This window comes from Humulus lupulus, chromosome 9 (genome assembly GCF_963169125.1).
Source record: "Humulus lupulus chromosome 9, drHumLupu1.1, whole genome shotgun sequence".
Lineage (NCBI taxonomy): Eukaryota > Viridiplantae > Streptophyta > Magnoliopsida > Rosales > Cannabaceae > Humulus > Humulus lupulus.
Window position 1 is genome coordinate 6,927,503 of NC_084801.1, and position 21,632 is coordinate 6,949,134.

Consider the following 21,632-nt stretch of genomic DNA (forward strand, 5'->3'; position numbering starts at 1 on the left):
TATATATATAAATATATATTTAAAAAATGACCAACGCTAGAGAATATGGAAAGAGATATATCGTTGGTGTTGGTAAGGAACTTTTCAACAACGACTCCAAGTCTTGCTTTCTTTCTTACTAGAGAATATTGAGAGAGATCATAGAACAGGCGAAGGAGATCGAAGCTAGTCATGGCAGAGAGTGTGGTGAGTTTTCTACTGGAGAAGTTTTCGTCCTTGTTGAAAGATGAGGCAAAGCTCTTGAGCGGGGTTCGAGGTGAAGTTGTTTTCGTGAAAAATGAGTTGGATCGCATAAGAGCCTTCTTGCGATCTGCTGATGCCAAGGAAGATCAAGATGCAGAAATCAAAGTGTGGGTTACGCAAGTTAGAGAGGTCGCTTACGATGCAGAAGACATCATCGATGATTTCTTGTGTAGATTTGAGCATACCAAGCGACATGGATTCTATGGTTATTTGTGTAAGATGGCTCGCGGAATCAAGAACTTGAAAGCTCGCCGTCGAATTGCCTCCCAATTGCAGAGTATCAAACGCAGAGTTACTGATATTTCTGAGGGGCGCCAGAGATATGAGCTGAGTAGCACAGAGGTCGGGTCGAGTTCGGGAACCAAACCTTGCTACTATTCTGAGGTTAGAAGCGACGCACGGCTCCAGGAAGAAGATCAACTAGTGGGCATTGAATCAGACAAGCAAGGTCTTTTGAGTTTTCTTGTGGAGGATACCTCTCAACTACAAGTGGGTGCAGTGGTCGGAATGGGAGGGCTGGGCAAAACCACTCTGGTGAGTTCAGTTTATAATGATTCACGAGTAAAGAATCATTTTCATCAACTCCAAGCTTGGGTCAATATTTCACAATTGTTCAATCTAGATGAAGTTCTGAGACAAATTATCCAACAATTTTTCAAAGCCACCAACCTGCCACTTCCTGCTGAAGTTGAGAAGTCCACAGACACACACTTCTTAAAGACAACCATGGTTGATTTTCTTAGTGACAAAAGATATTTGGTTGTATTGGATGACATATGGGATGTGGATGTATGAGAAGCAGTCAAAGTTGCATTTCGGAACAACAATGGTAGCCAAGTAATGATCACAACTCGTATTGCAGATGTGGCCTCTTCCTCTACCAAAGATGTTGGAGGTGAGATCATAACCTTAGATCCTTTATCTTCTGAAGATTCTTGGACTCTATTTTGTGCAAAAGCCTTTCAAGGTAAGCCATGTCCTCTTTATTTGGAGGAAATTTCAAGAGACATCCTGAAAAGATGTGAGGGATTGCCTCTTGCCATTGTTGCAATAGGAAGCATGTTGGCGACAAAGGACATCAACAGAGTAGATGAATGGGAGATTGTTCACCGTTCTCTGCGGGCTGAATTACAAGGCAATACAAAACTGAAAAGCATGCAAGCCATACTTTCACTTAGTTTCAATGATTTGCCTTACCACTTGAAGCATTGCTGCATGTATCTAAGTTTATTCCCTGAGGATTACTTGATTAAACGCCATGTCCTGATTCGATTGTGGATTGCTCAAGGTTTCATAGAAGAAATTGAAGGAAGAACATTAGAAGAAGTGGCAAATGGTTGTTTCAACGAGCTTCTTAATAGAAGCTTGGCCCAAGTAGATAATAGATATGATGTAAGAGAGTTGAAAGTTTTCGAGTGCACGATATTTTAAGGGAAACTATGCTTCTCAAATCGAAAGATCAAGACTTTGCAGCAATAACTAATAAAGAGAGCAGGCTTCCAGAAAGAGTTCGACGATTATCTGTGCATGCAGGAACAAATATAGATGCATTTGGGGACAACCAACTATCTCAACTGCGCTCTTTGTTCTTTTTCACCAAAGAAAAAGATGTCTGGAATAATTTCATGTCTTCATTTTCTGAGCAGGGGTCAAGACTTGTCAAGGTGTTGGATTGTACAAGTGCACCTATGACTACATTTCCACAGAGTCTCACAAAGCTATACCATTTGCGATACCTATGTTTAAGAGATACCGCTGTAAGTTCAATTCCACCCTCTATTGCGAATCTTCAACATCTTGAAACGTTAGAGCTCCAAAATACTCTTGTACGAGACCTACCTAGTGAGATTTTACGATTACAGTGTTTGAGACATGTAATAGTTTATGATTATAGAAGTGATCCGACATTGCATGGCTTTAAGGCTTTAAAAGGAATGGAATCCCTTTCTTCCTTGAGACAACTCATGTATGTTGAGGCAAAACAGGGTGAAACTGAGCCTATGGTATCCGTAGGAAGGCTAACACAACTGACGATGTTAGGCTTCCTACAGCTTGGAGCTGAGCATGGAGATGCACTATTCTCTTCAATTCGTGAATTAAAGCTCCTTCGTTCATTAAGGTTGGATTCAAGAACAGGGGATGAAGCCCTTAGTTTCCAATTTAAATCCTTCTCATCTCTTCGATTGCTGCACAGATTAGACATGAGAGGTCGCGTGGAGAAGTCACTAGAAGGAATACAAAACCTTACAAACTTGTCTATATTATGTCTGCATGGTAGTCGGTTGCAGGTAGATCCGCTAGAGTTATTACAAGATTTGCCCAATCTAGTATCACTCCATATTGATGAAGTTTGTGATGGGGAGTCTCTATGTTTTAAAGCTGGGACTTTCTTAACGCTCACAGATCTCCGTATTTCAAGATTGGACAACTTAAGAAGGGTGACAGTGGAAGACAAAGCATTGTCTCGTCTCAAACGTCTGCTTTTGAATGATTGCAAATTACTGAAGGAAATACCATCAGGAATTGAACGCCTAAGAAACCTCCAACAACTTCGATTGATAAATATGGCTGCGGAATTGACAACAACTATGTATCGTGGAAGTCAACATGATAACTACTCAAAAGTAATGCACATTCCAAATGTTTTCATCGGCCAGCATAGTCGTGAAAGCGGAGGTGTTGGTAATTGGCTTTAGAGATGTAAGTTTCATTCTTCTTCTTCTGAAAACTAATGAGCTTTTTTATTTATTTTATTCTCTGGTTTGTAAATTATATTTTGAAATTCAATCACTGGAAAAATTATTTATATTGGATTATTATGATTTTTATATTCAACCTTTTAAATTGTATATCACCACCTATAACATAGATATTCTTGAATTTTAGCTAAAAGAGACATTGAGCTTATCAAGATGTGTGTTCGTGATGAGAAGTGGACAAGGATCAAAACAAAGTAAGTTGACGTTTACCTCTCTATAATTGATGAATGAATTCAACGATACTTAATAAATGATTTTGAAGAAGTTAGGTTTGATATATGTATAAATATCAGGGTTAAGTTTATAACGCAGATATACATTTTATATGAGAATAACAATTATACTTATATATATATATATATACACAGACAATTTAGTTATTTTAGTGTATGATTTGATGTGAAAAAAACTGGAAGGTGAATTTCTTCCTTGACCAAAATATGATATAATTTCATGGTTGGTTTCATTATATTTTGGCTGTTATCTTGTTTTTCAAGGACTTTCCAATTCTATTGTGCTAAGAACAAAGATGACATTCTATTTGACAAAACAAGTTATCTTTTTATTTAATTAATTGGATTCATGTTCTATTGTTGGAGCATAATCAAGTTGTTGATTAAGCTTATAATGATTGGGAGACTCACCTTACAGGATGTGCTAAAAGTTGTTTGGAATGGTGTTGAGGAGTACCACAAGGAAGTGGATAAGATTGGAAGACACTTTTGCAATCTGAAGATGCAGAAGAGGAACAGTTGATGTTGAGATTCTGCTTAGTTGAGAGAGATTCTGTAATGTCAAATATCATGTGTAGACATTTGTTGTAATGAACTCTTTTGAGTTCTGATATTTCTTTGAGTGTAATGCTTTGGTTTAGTTTTGGAAGTTGCTTGACAATACCCAGATGGATTTTTCAGTTGTTTCATTTTAATTGATTGCTGACTTTCTTGATTTCTTTCTTGTTCTGCTTGACCTTACTTATGTTAAAGTGCTATCTTCAAATTCTTCTTCAAGCTCTCTCAGATTAGCTTGCCCTTGCCCTGCAAATTTTAATCTATGCAAAATATTTATGCTCTTTTAACATTAAATTATATATTCAAGAGATACTGATGCCCCTGAGAGACTTAAAAAAGGAAGGCATGCATAAGAAGTCTTTTTATTGATAAAAATTGAATGTTGAAAATTTATACCACTTTCCTTGACAAGGTTTTTAAATGATTGAAATTCTCCTCCCCAATCTGATCTGTTCTAAGAGTTTTTATTCTTTTCTCAAATTGGTTTTCAGCAAGGATTTTGAATTGAATAAAAGCATTTAGAGCTTCTGATTTTGTTCTTAATGGGTATAGCCAAGTGTGCCTAGAGTAGTCATCAACAAAGTGGATATAAAAGTTGTAATTAGTGTTGGATGCAATGGGTGCTGGTCCCCATAGATCAGAATGTATTAGTTCTAATACCCTTGTGGCTCGACTGCTAGATGCCTTAAAAGGTAGTGCATGTGATTTCCCTAGTTGACAAGCATCACAGAATGTTTGTTCTTCATTAAAAGATGTTTTTACATTAGCTAAGGCTAGAACTTGGTTTAGGACTCTACTAGATGGGTGTCCCAACCTTCTATGCCATACATCTTTCTTAGAGACTCTAGACTCCTCAGTCACAGACTGATTTACATTCCCTTTTCATTGAAAAGAAACTACAGTAAAAGGACTTGACACATGCTGATATTTTGACCGAAAACATGTACTCCCATTAGCTGATTTTAGTCTGTATAATCCATCATATTCTGATTTTTGAGACAAATTACCCATATTCGAGGTTGTATGATTGCTTGCTCCACTATCCATAAACCATGCATCATTGTCGATTACTTCTGGTGATGCCGTAAAAGCCGAGTGATTTCCTTTGTGTTGATTTTGAGCTCCATTTGTTGCTGACCATAACTCTGACCTCTGCCCATAGCTGGGATATTTTGTGGCTATGTTTGCTGTTGGACTTGGTGGTGGTGCTACAGCTTTGTTTGCTGCATTTATGGCCTGTAGTCGCTCGAGTTTGCTATCAAAACTCAGCAAAATGTCTTGTAATTCCTGCCAGCAAGTGCTAGATCAAGCTTCAACTTGAATCAGAATCCAGTACCGATAAAACATTAGCCACAAGTTGTGAGTCAGGATAAGGGTCCCCAGCCAGTGCTAAAACATCAGCTCAGCCAGTCCCCATTACTTCCGTCGCAATCGTCTCTGTCATGGAGCTGTAAAGCCAGCCCATCAGCAGCTGGTCTGTGCCATTTATGAATTCGTCAAGTCTGTGACCTCTAATAATGGTAGATACCATTGTCTTCCAAAGTGTGTAATTCAAAGTATTAAAGAAAGGGCTGAGTAAAATGGTCGTTGACATGTGTTAAATTGGTAGCATTCTGTACTGTGCTGTGTGTGCCTGGTGCTACTGGAGTATTGGCTGGAGCTGAGGTGTTGGTGGCCTGTGCTGTTGTTGTAGCAGGTGGAGGAGTGTTGGCTCTGGTAACAAGAAAGAAAAGCAGTATAATATGTAAGAGTATTTGGTAAAAACTCAGCTCAAGTCTGAAGCTGAGAAATTCAGTTCTATTTATAATTAAAATAAGTTGGTTACAGAGAATTCTAGAGCAAGCATGCTCTATACAGGTAAGGCATAACGATAGGAATAGTAATAATAGACTAATATAATGACATGCTATATATATTAGTACAAGTTCAATAAACAAGTTCATAATGAAGAAGGTTACTCTGTGTCGTTCCAAGATAGAAGCAAATAATATGCATTCAAAAACTCTTTTCAGCAACTACTGTTGAGGCATAAGGAAGTTGTTGATTGAGCTTATAACAATTGGGAGGCACAAACCTTTTGATGCTGAGGAGGAAGAAGAAATTGTAGTTCTTGATTAAGAGTTTGGCATGTTGTTGAGGGAAGTTCTGTGTTTGGGGTCGATTTTGAGACATCTGAATCTGTCTTTCTTGAGACTCGCCTTAGAAAATGTGATAAAAGCTGTTCAGAATGGTGTTGAGGAGTACAAGAAGGAAGTGGATAAGATTGGAACACTTTTGCAATCTGAAGATGCAGAAGAGCACCAGTTGATGTTGAGATTCTGTAATGTCAAATATCATGTGGACATTTATTGTAATGAACTATTTTGAGTTCTGATATTTCTTTGAGTGTTATGCTTTGGTTTAGTTTTGGAAGTTGCTTGACAATACCCAGATGGATTTTTCAGATGTTTCATTTTAATTGATTACTGAGTTTCTTGTTTTCTTTTCTGTTCTGCTTTTTCTTTCTTTGGTTTGTGTTAAGGTAAAATATTTGACCTTACTTGTTTTTTTCATATATAATATATATTGATATTCTAAGTAAACAGATTTTTCATTACTTTGGTAAGTACAATCTTCAAATTCTTCTTCAAGCTCTCTTAGATTAGCTTGCCCTTGCCCTGCAAATTTTAATCTATGCAAAATATTTATGCTCTTTTAACATAAATACTGATGCCCTTGAGAGACTTAAAAAAGGAATGCATGCAGACGAAGTCTTTTTATTGATAAAAGTTGAATTGTGATAGAAAGTATTCAAATGTTCACATCTGATCTAACTTATAGTATTCATAGTCATGGTTGATTCTTAGAATGTATTCTCACTAGTTTAAGTGGTTTGATTTTAACATACCTCAATATCAAAGACTAGTAAAGACATATATTTCTCTACAAGCATGGAATTTGTTAAAATTATTTTTTCAGAAAAAAAAAGGCACAGTAGTATTAGAGAATAACAGAGTTCAAGATATAAGAAGAGAGATACTTATGTACATTGTTCTCAAGAGTGATATGTACAGAAAGCTGAATTAAAAATAATATGTAGGACTCTGTATAATAATAATAATAACATTAAGTTTTTGTTCTTGATCCTGAGAACACAGAACCAGACAGTGCCACCAAAATTTGAGTCTTTCTGCTATTATGAATCTTGACATGTATTTATCAGGTCAATCATGTATATTGTCTGTGGAGATTGTTTCAGTTAGTTAAGTCCTCACCAACTCAGCATATTGTAATACTAAAAGGCTTCAATTAGTTAAGTTAGTTGGCTGACACTTGTGATACTGGCCCAGCTATATATTGCAGTCTAAACAGCTCACTAAAGTCAAGTTTTTGTTTTGTATTCGGTTGTATCAGAAAGAGAGTTTTGCTGTTGTATTTTGTATCTTCGAGTTTCCTAATTTGAAACTAAAGACTTGTAATGAGTGTATCTCCATTGTTGTAAAGCATTGACTTTGATAAATAAAGGCTGCAAGCAAATATTTGGCTGTTCCCCGTGGAGTAGACTAGAGCTCAAAACTCTAGATTGAACCACATAAGTTCTAATTGTTCATTTACTTTTCTGTACATTGTTTTCTATTCTTGTTCAGTGATCTACCTAATTTGGTGTTCTTGTTTGTTGTGGCTAATCACAGAAAGAAAAGCAGTATAATGTATAAGAGTATTTGGTAAAAACTCAGCTCAAGTCTGAAGCTGAGAAATTCAGTTCTATTTATAATTACAATAAGTTGGTTACAGAGAATTCTAGAGCAAGCGTGCTCTATACACGTAAGGCATAACAATAGGAATAATAATAATAATAAACTAATATAATAAAATACATTTCTAACAACCACTTTGCCATAATCGTGTGACATGGACAGTGGATGAGTACTCCAGCGGTTGACTAGGACTCAGCAGAGAACATCAAATCTTCACACTTCCCCTCAAATGAGAGGGTGTCATCTTCACTCCGAGTTTGTCGACAAGCATTTGAAACCGAGAATGAGAAAGGCTTTTAGTGAGGCAGTCTGCTATTTGATCTGCCGATGGTATATATCTGACCTCAAGTTCTTTCTTCAGCACCTTGTACACTATTTGGCTCTTCCAATTCTGGATTCCATCTTGTTACTGCTGACATATGTATTTTTGGCTTGAAAATTCCATCCTTAGATCTTGTAACCATTCGGTGAGGTTATTTGAGTTTCGGCTGGCTGCTTTCAGGTACTGTTTCACTGCCTCTTTCCAGTGAGTTATTTCTTTCTTCAACTTCTGAACTCACAATAACATATGTAATGCATAAAACTTATTGTTATAAAACAATATATCAGTGTTGTGCAGGTCCTAATCCCCACAACAACTTTGTAAACGAGTCTCTCTCTCGCCACTTAATTTCTTCTTCCAAACCAAACAGGAGCTTTGGCTCAGACCGTAGATGGTCTGAGCCAAGTGGCAAGAGCCCAGGAATCAGTGCCAGAAAGATTTAATGGGACAATTGGTGCTACTGAGTATAGACTCTTTTGATGAAGTAAACTCTTTTGAGTTCTGATATCCCTTTGAGTTTTATAGACTCTTTTGATGAATCTTGTTGCTGTTTCATTCTAATTGATGCAATATAGACTACTAGATTTCTTGTTTTCTTTTCTGTTGGGCATGTTCTTTCTTTGGTTTTTGTAAGGTAAAATATTTGAGTTGCGCATACAATTCATTTTTGAGTTGCATACATAGTATATATTGATACAAGAGTCTCATATCAAAAAAATTTGTCATATTTTACTTAAACAAAGTTAACCTTGCTTGGCATAAGAGAATTACCTAACTTAACAACCTTCTCTTACAATATATATATATCTCATAGCTTTATAAACGTTTCTTTCTCACTCACTTTCTGCTTTCTTCTTCTTGTCTGTACACATCTATATGCAGATTTGCCTACAGAAAACATTATTGGAGAACATAAATTAAAGCAATAATCTCCATATATAGACAGAACCAAATAAGTAGTGACTTTCAATCAAAGAGTAACATCAAGAAACTTTTCTAACATGATTGAATCACCAACCAACCATCATTATGATCTTTCTCTAGTTCAATAAATTATATCTCCAAATATAATACTCTAACTCCACTAGGACGAGAATATTTTTATTTATAAAATGGAGTTGGTAATGGTCATGCAATTTACAGTTGACTTACACAATAATACACACCATTAATTAATTCCTCCATTTATTTTAATATATATAATGTTGTGATGCGTTACCTAAACCCAATGATGTTATATATAAATATATATATATATATATATATATTATCTCATGCAAACCACTGGACAATGAAAAAAAAAAAAGAAGCACCAACGTCATCTCTCGTAGACTCAAAAGTCTTCGTTTGTTTATGCCTATAGAAAGATCAGAGAACAGGCAAGGAGATTGAGGTTCCAAAATAAAAAGCAAAACAATCGATTAATAGATCGAAACAAACCATGGCAGAGAGTGTGGTGAGTTTTCTACTGGAGAAGCTTTCGTCCTTGTTGGAAGATGAGGTGAAACTCGTGAGCAGCTTTCGAAATGAAGTTGTTTTCGTGAAAAATGAGTTGGATCGCATAAGAGCATTCTTGCGATCTGCTGATGCCAAGGAAGATCAAGATGAAGAAATCAAAGTGTGGGTTAAGCAAGTTAGAGAGGTCGCTTACGATGCAGAAGACATCATCGATGATTTCTTGTATAGATTTGAGCATACCAAGCGACATGGATTCTATGGTTATTTGTGTAAGATGGCTCGCGGAATCAAGAACTTGAAAGCTCGCCTTCGAATTGCCTCCCAATTGCAGAGTATCAAACTCAGAGTTACTGATATTTCTGAGGGGCGCCTGAGATATGGTTACAAACTGAGTAGTACGGAGATCGGCTCGAGTTCGGGAACTAAACCTTGCTACTATTCTGAGGTTAGAAGCGACGCACGGTTTCTGGAAGAAGCTCAACTAGTGGGCATTGAACCAAAGAAGCAAGCTCTTTTGAGTTTTCTTGTAAAGGATACCTCTCAACTACGACTGGCTGCAGTGGTCGGAATGGGAGGGCTGGGCAAAACCACTCTGGTGAGTTCAGTTTATAATGATTCACGAGTAAAGAATCATTTTCATCAACTCCAAGCTTGGGTCAATATTTCACAATTGTTCAAGCTAGATGAAGTTCTGAAACAAATTATCCAGCAATTTTTCAAAGCTATGAAGCTGCCACTTCCTGATGAAGTTGAGAAGTCCACAGACACCCACTTCCTAAAGATAACCATTGTTGATTTTCTTAGTGACAAAAGATATTTGGTTGTATTGGATGACATATGGGATGTGGATGCATGGGAAGCAGTCAAAGTTGCATTTCGGAACAACAACAATGGTAGCCGAGTAATGATCACTACTCGAATTGCAGATGTGGCCTCTTCCTCTACCAATGATCTTGGGGGTGGGATCTTAACCTTAGATCCTTTATCTTCTGAAGATTCTTGGACTCTATTTTGTGCGAAAGCCTTTCAAGGTAAGGCATGTCCTTCTCATTTGAAGGAAATTTCAAGAGAAATCCTAAGAAGATGTGAGGGATTGCCTCTTGCCATTGTTGCAATAGGAAGTATGTTGGCTACAAAAGACATCAGCAGGGTAGGTGAATGGGGGATTGTTGACCATTCTCTGTGGGTTAAATTACAAGGCAATACAAGACTGAAAAGCATGCAAGCCATACTTTCACTTAGTTTTAATGATTTGCCTTACCACTTGAAGCATTGCTTCATGTATCTAAGTTTCTTCCCTGAGGATTACTCGATTAAACGCCATGTTCTGATTCGATTGTGGATTGCTGAAGGTTTCATAGAAGAAAGTGAAGGAAGAACATTAGAAGAAGTGGCAAATGGTTGTTTCAACGAACTTCTTAACAGAAGCTTGGCCCAAGTAAATGATAGATATAGTGATGGAAGAGTTAAAAGTTGTCGAGTGCACGATATTTTAAGGGAAACTATGCTTCTTAAATCGAAAGATCAAGGCTTTGCAGCAATTACTAATAACAAGAGCAGTAAAAGGCTGCCAGAAAGAGTTCGACGACTATCTGTGCATGAAGGAACAAATATAGATGCATCTGGGGACAACCAACTATCTCAATTGCGCTCTTTGCTCATATTCACCAAAGAAAAAGATGTCTGGAATAAATTCATGTCTTCATTTTCTGAGCAGGGGTCAAGACTTGTCAAGGTGTTGGATTGTACATGTGCACCTACGACTACATTTCCACAGAGTATCACAAAGCTATACCATTTGCGATACCTATGTTTAAGAGATACCGCTGTAAGTTCAATTCCACCCTCTATTGCGAATCTTCGACACCTTGAAACGTTGGACCTCAAAAATACTCTTGTACGAGAGCTGCCTAGTGAGATTTTACGATTACAGTTTTTGCGACATTTAATAGTTTATGACTATAAACATTATTCAATAACGCAAGGTTTTAAGGCTTTAAAAGGAATGAAATCCCTTTCATCTTTGAGAAAACTCTGTAATGTTGAGGCAAAACAGGGTGAAACTGAGCCTATGGTATCCGTAGGAAGGCTAACACAACTGACGAGGTTAGGCATCCTACAGCTTGGAGCTGAGCATGGAGATGCACTATTCTCTTCAATTCGTGAATTAAAGCTCCTTCGTTCATTAACTTTGGATTCAAGAACAGAGGATGAAGCCCTTAGTTTCCAATTTAAATCCTTCTCATCTCTTCGATTACTCCAGAGATTATATGTAATAGGTCGCGTGGAGAAGTCACTAGAAGGACTACAAAACCTTACAAACTTGTGTAAGTTACGTTTGAGTGGTAGTAGGTTGCAGGTAGATCCGCTAGAGTCATTACAAGATTTGCCCAATCTAGCATCACTCCATTTGCATGAAGCTTGTGATGGGGAGTCACTATGTTTTAAAGCTGGGACTTTCTTAATGCTCACAGAACTCTATATTTCAAGATTGGAGAACTTAAGAAGGGTTACAGTGGAAGAAAAAGCATTGTCTCATCTCGAACATATGTTTTTGTTTGACTGCAAATTACTGAAGGAAATACCATCAGGAATTGAACGCCTAAGAAACCTCCAACAACTTAAATTGGTAAATATGGCTGCAGAATTGACAACAACTATGTATCGTGGAAGTCAACATGGTAACTACTCAAAAGTAATGCACATTCCACGTGTTTTCATCGGCCAGTGGAGTCCTAAATGCGGAGGTGTTGGTGATTGGCTTTAGAGATGTAAGTTTCATTCTTCTTCTTCTGAAAACTAATGAGCTTTTTTATTTATTTTATTCTCTGGTTTGTAAATTATATTGTGAAATTCAATCACGAGAAAAATTATTTATATTGGATTATTATGAGATTGATCTGCTCATATATGGGATTCTCTTTCATCTCCAATTACTGCTGGCTTGTTTGATCAAGTTCAGTATGAACCATTTAAACTAATAAAGCCTGAAAGGAATATAGACGACAATTGAATATGATTTATATATCATAATAATTTGATTCCGGAAATACAATTGCAACCACGAATTAGAATTTGTCAAGCATTATAATACACAACAGATTTTTGCATAATCCTGGGTCTTAAAAGAAAATAATTCTTAGCCCAAGAAATAAAAGTTGCTATGGCCTTGCCAAGGGCAGAGCAAGCTTTCATAATACAAGATGAAATATTTCAAAGATGCTATAACAATAAGGCATCAATAGCAAAAGAAGCTGCAATGGCTTCACGAAGGGCAGAATCAAGTTAACTTGAAATGGCTTAAATGGTAACTTGAAAAGTATGTATTTCAAGTTACCATTTATCCTTGCATTTTAACAAATGATAAAAGTAACATTCCATAATTGTACAAGAATAGAGTAAATGTAATACTAGAATCTACTCATATCTACTGTTCAATACAAAATACAACATGAAATGACCATGCTTTTTAAGGTAGGGAAAACATAACAATTTTTGTATATGTTGAAGTATGAACTCATGTTTTCATAGAAACATACCATCATATCATATGCAGCCACATATTTCAGTGGTTTTCCAGCTTTCTCACTTTCAAATCCAGGTTCCTTGTCACTGTTAGAACTTCTTTGGCTTCGGTTGCAATATCTTTTTAGATGCCAAAATCTAGATCAGTTAAGAGTTTATTACCTTAGAAAAGAAAATGTATCTAAAAGTGGAAATTTGCAGCAAAATAATAAAGTATTCTAGAGGACAAAAGACAGGGAAGCTACTGGAGTATTGGCTGGAGCTGAGGTGTTGGTGGCCTGTGCTGTTGTTGTAGCAGGTGGAGGAGTGTTGGCTCTGGTACCAAGAAAGAAAAGCAGTATAATATGTATTTGGTAAAAACTCAGCTCAATCTGAAGCTGAGAAATTCAGTTCTATTTATAATTAAAAAAAGTTGGTTACAGAGAATTCTAGAGCAAGCATGCTCTATACACGTAAGGCATAACAATAGGAATAGTAATAATAGACTAATATAATGACAATAAACAAGTTCAACTCAAGTTCATAATGAAGAAGGTTACTCTGTATCGTTCCAAGATAGAAACAAATAATATGCATTCAAAAACTCTTTTCAGCAACTACTGTTGAGGCATAGGGAAGTTGTTGATTGAGCTTATAACAATTGGGAGGCACAAACCTTTTGATGCTGAGGAGGAAGAAGAAATTGTACAAGAGTTTGACATGTTCTTGAAGGAAGATCTGTCTTTGGAGTGATCTTAAGTTATCCGAAACTGTCTCCCTTGAGATAAAAGCTGTTCAAAATGGTGTTGAGGGGTGCAAGAAGGAGACAGTTCTGTTTTGTTGGCAAATATCATGTGTAGACATCTGATGTAATAAACTCTTTTCAGCTCTGATATTATTCCTTTGATTTTGTTACTTTATGAAAGTTGACTTGACTATACCCAGAAGAGTTTTTTAGTTGTTTCATTCTAATTAATTCAAAATAGACTACTAAGTTTCTTGTATCCTTTTCTGTTCTGCTTTTGACCTCACTAATTTTAGCATCAATTATAGACTCATGTTAATTAGATATGCTGCTATGCTATGAACAACCCAAACTAATTTGTACTTTATATATATGAAGAGCATCTTAATTATTTCCAAACATGTTGATATACAATTATGTACACAATTGTATATATATATATATACACTAAAGACACACAGAATATGCAAGTGTATCACAGGCAGTAACAGTCATAGTCAATTATCACAAAACAAATTAAGATCAAATTTTTTTTGTATCAGAAGGGCTGATACACACATATATCTATATAGGTATAAAATACAGTACTTCATTTCATATATATATATTTTAATTAAAAAAAATCTGATCCAATTTGTATGCATGCATGTTTCATTAGTTTGATAACAAAGTGAAAGTGTATATATATGGACAGAAGTAGCAGTTCGGTATTTCTGTTATTTACATATACGGCACTTGCTTTTTCGGTTAATATATATATATATATGTAATAAATCTAAAATATTAAAAGAAGAGAAGATATGATTGGTGTTGATGAAGATAAGATAAGAAAAAAAATATGGTTGAGTCGAAGTCTCTCTGGTTGACTCAAAGTCTTCCTTTCATTCTACCTATAGAAATACAGAGCTTATCTCAAAAAAAAAAAAAAAAGAATACAGAGAGATCACAAAGCAGACGAAGGAGATCGAAACTAGTCATGGCAGAGAGTGTGGTGAGTTTTCTACTGGAGAAGTTTTCGTCCTTGTTGGAAGATGAGGCCAACCTCTTGAGAAGTTTTTGTGGCTTATAAAACTAACGAACAGTTCTGAGATTGTATAAAAGCATTGTTTTAGTTTCATAATTGGATTAATTGTTTATAGAATTAAAATTTAAGGTGGTTAAATTCAAACTTTAAAGACTTAAGTATAGTGAGTAGTATAAACATTAATCTTTTTACATGAACTTAGAAACTTAATCAATCATTCTAAATTATTCTCAGTAGCATACAAGGCAATGCTGGGCTGTCAAAATGGTAGTTTTCCAAACCAAACATGTTTGTCAAATCAAAATAGCAAGAGCATTCAAGTCTTTGTTTTGTTCAACTTTTTATCAACAATGGAGGACTTGGAATCAAAACCAGAGGACATAGCAGCAAAGTGTGAAACATTGGCTTCAGAAAATTCAAGAAGTTTTTAAAGAATTTCAAACTGAATACTTTTGTTCAGATGAATCAGAAGATGGAAAATGGCAGCCATACCACCAATCTCAAGATTTCACCAAAGCTGAACAGCAACAAGATGATACTCATTCTGTTGAAGAGAAGGATCCAAAAGTTCAAGAAAGAACAAGCAAATCAGATCAATGAGTTGGGTGCTTTCGAATCTAATTAAGTTAGAATTGTAATTAGAACATTTCATGTAGTAAACTTTCTTTTTTAAACCTTTTTTTTCTCGGTTATGCCTTTAATTTCCATGTCAAGATTTGTAACATTGGTGTTTGGAGATTCTATTCATTGCTTTCCTTCGTTGTGGTTTCTGTGTTATGATAATATTTGATCTTTTTTTTTATTCTTAATTTTTAAATTGTTTTTAAAAATATTTAAAGACCACCGGCGGGGCTCCGAGTCCGATCTAAGACGCACGTGGTATAGACTTTTTTTTTGTGTGCATTTGTTTGACTTTTAACGTTGACCTTACTCGTTCTCTTTCAATATCTATGTACCGTAAAAGTCAACTTTACTCTAAACTCTGAGTTCATCTTCTTCTTCTTCTTCCATCTCTCTCACCTAATTTATTTCTCTTTCATCATCTCTACCGTCATGCATTTGAAAATCTTACAAAAATTTCAACAACAAAAAAATCTGCTTTCCCATATTATGCATAATATTTTTCTTCTTCTTCAGTACTTTTGATCGAAACAAACATGGCGGAGAGTGTGGTGAGCTTTCTTCTGGACAATCTTTCGTCCTTGTTGGAAGGTGAGGCGAAACTCTTGAGTGGATTTCGAAAGGAAGTTGTTTTCGTGAAAAATGAGTTGGATCGTATGAGGGCCTTCTTGCGATCTGCTGATGCCATGGAAGATGAGGATGAGGAAATCAAAGTGTGGGTTAAGCAAGTTAGAGAGGTCGCTTACGACGCAGAAGACATCATCGATGATTTCTTGTATAGATTTGAGCATCCCAGGCGACATGGATTCTATGGTTACTTATGGAAGTTGGCTCGCGGAATCAAGGACTTGAAAGCTCGCCATCGAATTGCCCACCAATTGCAGAGTATCAAGCTCAGAGTTACTGATATTTCTGAGGGGCACCAGAGATATGGCTACAGACTGAGTATTCCACAGATCGGGTCGAGTTCTGGAACTAAACCTTGCTACTTTTCTGAGCTTAGAAGCGATGCGCGGTTGCTGGAAGAAGCTCAACTAGTGGGTGTTGAATCAGAGAAGCAAGATCTTTTGAGTTTTCTTGTGAATGATACCTCTGAACTACAAGTGGCTGCTGTGGTCGGAATGGGAGGGCTGGGAAAAACCACTTTGGTGAGTACAGTTTATAATGATTTACAAGTAAAGAATCATTTTCATCAACTCCAAGCTTGGGTCACTGTATCACAATCGTTCAAGCTAGATGAACTTCTGAGGCAAATTATCAAGCAATTGTTCAAAGCTATCGATCAACCACTTTCTAATGAAGTTGAGAATTCCACTGACACACACTTCCTAAAGACAACAATCGTTGACTTTCTTAGTGGGAAAAGATATCTGCTTGTGTTGGATGATATATGGGATGTGGATGCATGGGAAGCATTAAAACTTTCATTTCGGAACAACAACAATGGTAGCCGGTTGATGATCACAACTCGTACTGAAGATGTGGCCTCTTCTTCTACCAAATATCTTGGAGGTTGGATCTTGCCCTTAAATCCTTTATCTTTTGAAGATTCTTGGACTCTATTTTGTGCAAAAGCCTTTCAAAGTAATCTATGTCCTCAGCATTTGGAGAAAATTTCACTAGACATTCTAAAAAGATGCAAGGGATTACCTCTTGCCATTGTGGCAATAGGAGGTATGTTGGCCACAAAGGACATCAACAAGGCAGATGACTGGGAGATTATAAACCGTTCTCTACAGGCTGAATTGCAAGGCAATAGAAAACTGAAAGGCATGCAAGCCATACTTTCTCTTAGTTTCAATGATTTGCCTTACAACTTGAAATATTGTTTCATGTATCTGAGTGTATTCCCTGAGGATTACTCGATTAAACGCAATGTTCTGATTCGATTGTGGATTGCTGAAGGTTTCATAGAAGAAATAGAAGGAAGATCATTAGAAGAAGTGGCAAATGGTTGTTTTAACGAGCTTCTTAATAGAAGCTTGGTCCAAGTGACTCATAGATACACAGATGGAAGAGTCAAAAAATGTGGAGTGCACGATATTTTAAGGGAAACTATGCTTCTTAAATCGAAAGACCAAAGCTTTGCAACAATAACTAATAAAGAGAGTTGTAGAAAGTTGCCAGAAAGAGTACGACGGCTATCTGTGCATGAAGGAACAACAATAGATGCTTTTGGGGACAATCAACTATCTCAACTGCGCTCCTTGCTCTTATTCACCAAAGAAAGTGATGTTTGGAATATGTTCATGTCTTCATTTTCTAACCAGGGGTCTAGGCTTCTTAAGGTGTTGGATTGTGTATCTGCTCCTATGACCACATTTCCACAGGATATCACAAAGCTATACCAACTGCGATATCTATGTTTAAGAGATACTGATGTGAGTTCCATTCCACCCTCTATTGCGAATCTTCGACATCTTGAGACATTAGACCTTAAAAATACTCTTGTGCAAGAGTTGCCAAGTGAAATTTTACAATTACAACGTTTGAGACATGTGATAGTTTATGCTTATAAAAGTTCTTCATATTTGGGGGTGTCAGTGCAAGGCTTTAAGGCTTTGAAAGGAATAGAATCCCTTTCTTCCTTGAGAAAACTCTGCTATGTTGAGGCAAAACTGGGTGAGACTGAGCTTCTGGCATCCATAGGAAGGTTGACACAACTGACGAAGTTGGGCATCTTGAAGCTTGGAGTTGAGCATGGAGATGCAGTATGCTCTTCAATTCATGAGTTGAAATTCCTTCGTTCACTAGGTTTGACTTCAAAATCAGAGGATGAAGCACTTAGTTTACAGTTCAAGTCATCTTCATGCCTTCAATTACTTCAGAGATTATATATAGAAGGACGCGTGGAGAAATCACTAGAGGGGCTACAAAACCTTACAAACTTGTCTATGTTATATTTATCTGGTAGTAAGTTGCAGGTAGATCCGTTGGAGGCATTACAAGCTTTGCCCAATCTAGTATCACTCTACTTTCAAAATGGAGCTTATGATGGGCAATCACTATGTTTTAAAGCTGGGGGGTTTCTAAAGCTAAGAGAGCTCTATATTAAAAGAGCAGAAAACTTAAGAAGGGTGGTGGTGGAAGACGAAGCATTGTCTCATCTCGAACTTATGTATTTGCATTATTGCAAATTGTTGAAGGAAATCCCATCAGGAATTGAAAGCCTAAGAAACCTTCAATACCTTCATTTGATAGAAATGGCCGTAGAATTAACAGCAACTTTACATCGTGGAAGTCAACATGAGAACTACTTAAGAGTAATGGACATTCCAGGAGTTTACATCGGCCAGTGGAATATTGAAACGGGCTATGATGGTCATTGGCTTTAGATATGTAAGTTTCATTCTTCTTCCTTTGAAATATTAGTGAGCTTTTTTATTTGTTTAGTTTATTCTCAGTTTTGTAAATTATATTTTGAAATTCAATCATGAGGAAAACTATTTATTATTGAACTTTCTAAATTAAATATCACCCTCCTATAAGATAGATATTATAAAAATAACTATGGTGTAGGTGTAGCCAATCATTTGTGCATGTTTTCTACCATTGGCCTAGCTTAAATTCTTGAATTTTAGCTTAAAGAGACATTAAAATGATTAAAACAAATGAATGGGACAATTCATACTTCAAGGCTACTATTTCAGGTTTTTCATTGCTGAGCATCAACATGTCTTTGACTTGGGTGTGTGCTGTTTTAAGTAAACAGTTTTTTATTTTCGATTTCTTCCTTAAGCTCTGTCAGATTCACTTGCCCTTACATGAACCAGTATCATATATTACAGAATAGAATGATACACCATGAAATCTCAGATTATTCATTAATTGGCTTCTTAGTTTGTTAGTGTAGAAGATATTTGGTTATTAGTTTGTTAGGAGTGGTCACTCTTGTTAAATAGAGCCAATGATATGAATAATCTGAGCTTTTATGGTGTAATTCAACCTAAAATAAAAATAGATAAAAGATAAAGCTTTCCTATTATTACTCAAACTATTTGAGCATATAGTATTAAACTTCTTTAACACCAAAGCTGTTATTTTTAAGTAGACATGCAAACAGAACACATAATTATTAACAGACAAACAAACTATAATTCAGACTTTTGAAACTTCTATATTGAAAGAAAAAAAAAACTAATCAATATCAGATTTATATAAATTAATATATAAAACATTGTATATTCCAGAGATACCTCCATACTACCTTTGCTACAAATTTAATAGTGATAGAAAGTATTTTTCATATTCAAATGTTCACATCTGATCTAACTTTGAGTTATAGTATGGTAATGGCTGATTCTTTGCTCACATACTAAAGACATAGCTGAGATCTCAGCTTCAATAGCAGACCTTTTGGAAAGCAGTGTTTTCTTTTGCTTTTTTTTTTCATGTCTTATAAAACTAACGAACAGTTCTGAGATTGTATAAAAGCATTGTTTTAGTTTCATAATTGGATTAATTGTCTATAGAATTAAAATTTAAGGTGGTTAAATTCAAACTTTAAAGACTTAAGTATAGTGAGTAGTATAAACATTAATCTTTTTACATGAACTTAGAAACTTAATCAATCATTCTAAATTATTCTCAGTAGCATACAAGGCAATGCTGGGCTGTCAAAATGTTAGTTTTCCAAACCAAACATGTTTGTCAAATCAAAATAGCAAGAGCATTCAAGTCTTTGTTTTGTAAACTTTTTATCAACAATGGAGGACTTGGAATCAAAACCATAGGACATAGCAGCAAAGTGTGAAACATTGGCTTCAGAATAGTCATCAGTAATGACAATCAGTCTACAATTACATTTTCTTCTGATATCAACAAACAGAAGAAATTCGAGAAGTTTTTAAAGAACGAGTGGATGAATTTCAAACTGAATCCAAATAAATCTTATTTGTATAATAATTAACCTTTAAATCTTATTTGCATGATTCTGAGAACACAACATTTTGAGTCTTTGTGCCATTATGAATCTTGACTTATATTTATAATCAGGTTAGCAACGTTACTAACATTTTTTGAAATGACATAATATACTACTTTAGTGTTAGTAGCGTAGAATTTGCAGCTGTGTTCTAACTCCAACTCAAATTGATTTTCATATCTGTTTGCTGCTTTCTATATCAAGTGCTATCTAATTTAAATAGTTTAAAGTCAAGTCTACTAAGCATGGACATGCTAAACTAGTAAAAATTCAATAAACAATGACTTAGGCCATAGTGAAAAACAGAACATAAATCATAATGTCAAAAACAGGCCAACTTTATTTACGAATCATAGAATGGAAAATGTCTTTGGGTTTGGATTTCATAGACTGCTCACATACTAAAGACATAGCTGAGGAGATATCAGCTTCAAGAGAAAAACACTGTTACAATAGTGTTTTTATCACAGCTGTGAAATTAGTTAGTTTTTTCTGTTTTCAGTTATTTTGTTGTACACGTATCTTTTTCAAGTGGCTATATATAGCAGTGTATCACTTTGGATAAAAGTAATCAAAATCTAAGGAATGTAATTGAGAGCAGAGTAGAGCGAGAGAGAGAGAGAGAGAGCAAGGGACTGTAATACTCAAATCGGAGACCAAGATTTTTGTTCTTCGAGAACTCATTCTGAGTTGGTATTTGTGTGGAGTTCTCTTGTGTGATCTGAACATTGGTGTTTGTACTTCTCTACTGATTAATGAAACAAAGCTCTTGAGCTCAAAGTAGGCCATTACTGTTGAGGCCGAACAGGATAAAATTTATTGCCTTTTGTTTTTACTTTCTGTTTTGATTCATAAGTTTAGTTCTCTTGATTTTGTCTTATCTTTATGGTGTTCTGTTTTGTGTTGAGTTTAGTGTTGTGGATTTACAACAGAAAGCATTGTTCTTGGCTTATAAAACAAAGGAGCCTAGTCGCCAGAGAGAAATGAGTTCTGAGATCGGCATGTCAAAATGGTAGTTTTCCATACCAAAATATGCATTCAAAGCCCACATCTAGCTTTGAAAACAGCTTAATTGATTGTCCACACTACACTGAATCTACAGGAAAGTTGACCATAAACTACTTCTGCTTCGTATGAGAAAACATATATAAATAAAATTAGTAATAGTATTACACAAGATATATAATACAAAGGATCATGTAATAATAACATGTATAGAGCATATACAGTTTAAGAGCTAATTCACTTCAGCAATACTAAAGATGTTGGTTTTGTCTAATTGCTTTATTAGGTATGCTGCTAACCTATGAACAACCCAAACTAACTTGTAACCAAACACGTTGATAAACCAAATGATGCAGCGGATTGGATAGGTCGAGCAATGCTCATGACAATCGACACTTGGATGCATAACATCCAAGTGTAGAGAGTTCTTGTTTATGTATGCGTTGAGAAAGTTGAGGTGTATGAATGAGAAGGCTTGTAATATGATTTCCATTGTAAT

At 35.7% G+C, this 21,632-nt stretch overlaps 3 protein-coding genes across 3 annotated transcripts; all 3 read left to right on the forward strand.

Moving 5' to 3' along the window:
* Nucleotides 1-1,682: 1,682 nt before the first annotated feature.
* On the forward strand, nt 1,683-2,939 carry LOC133799357 (disease resistance protein RPM1-like). The gene has a single exon (XM_062237381.1). It carries the CDS (start codon nt 1,683-1,685, stop codon nt 2,937-2,939), a length of 1,257 nt encoding a protein of 418 aa, XP_062093365.1.
* Nucleotides 2,940-9,293: 6,354 nt separating this feature from the next.
* LOC133799358 (disease resistance protein RPM1-like) lies at nt 9,294-12,077 on the forward strand. The gene has a single exon (XM_062237382.1). The coding sequence runs from the start codon at nt 9,294-9,296 to the stop codon at nt 12,075-12,077; it is 2,784 nt and encodes a 927-aa protein (XP_062093366.1).
* Nucleotides 12,078-15,424: 3,347 nt separating this feature from the next.
* LOC133799359 (disease resistance protein RPM1-like) lies at nt 15,425-18,539 on the forward strand. The gene has a single exon (XM_062237383.1). It carries the CDS (start codon nt 15,741-15,743, stop codon nt 18,537-18,539), a length of 2,799 nt encoding a protein of 932 aa, XP_062093367.1. The 5' UTR covers nt 15,425-15,740.
* Nucleotides 18,540-21,632: the final 3,093 nt, after the last annotated feature.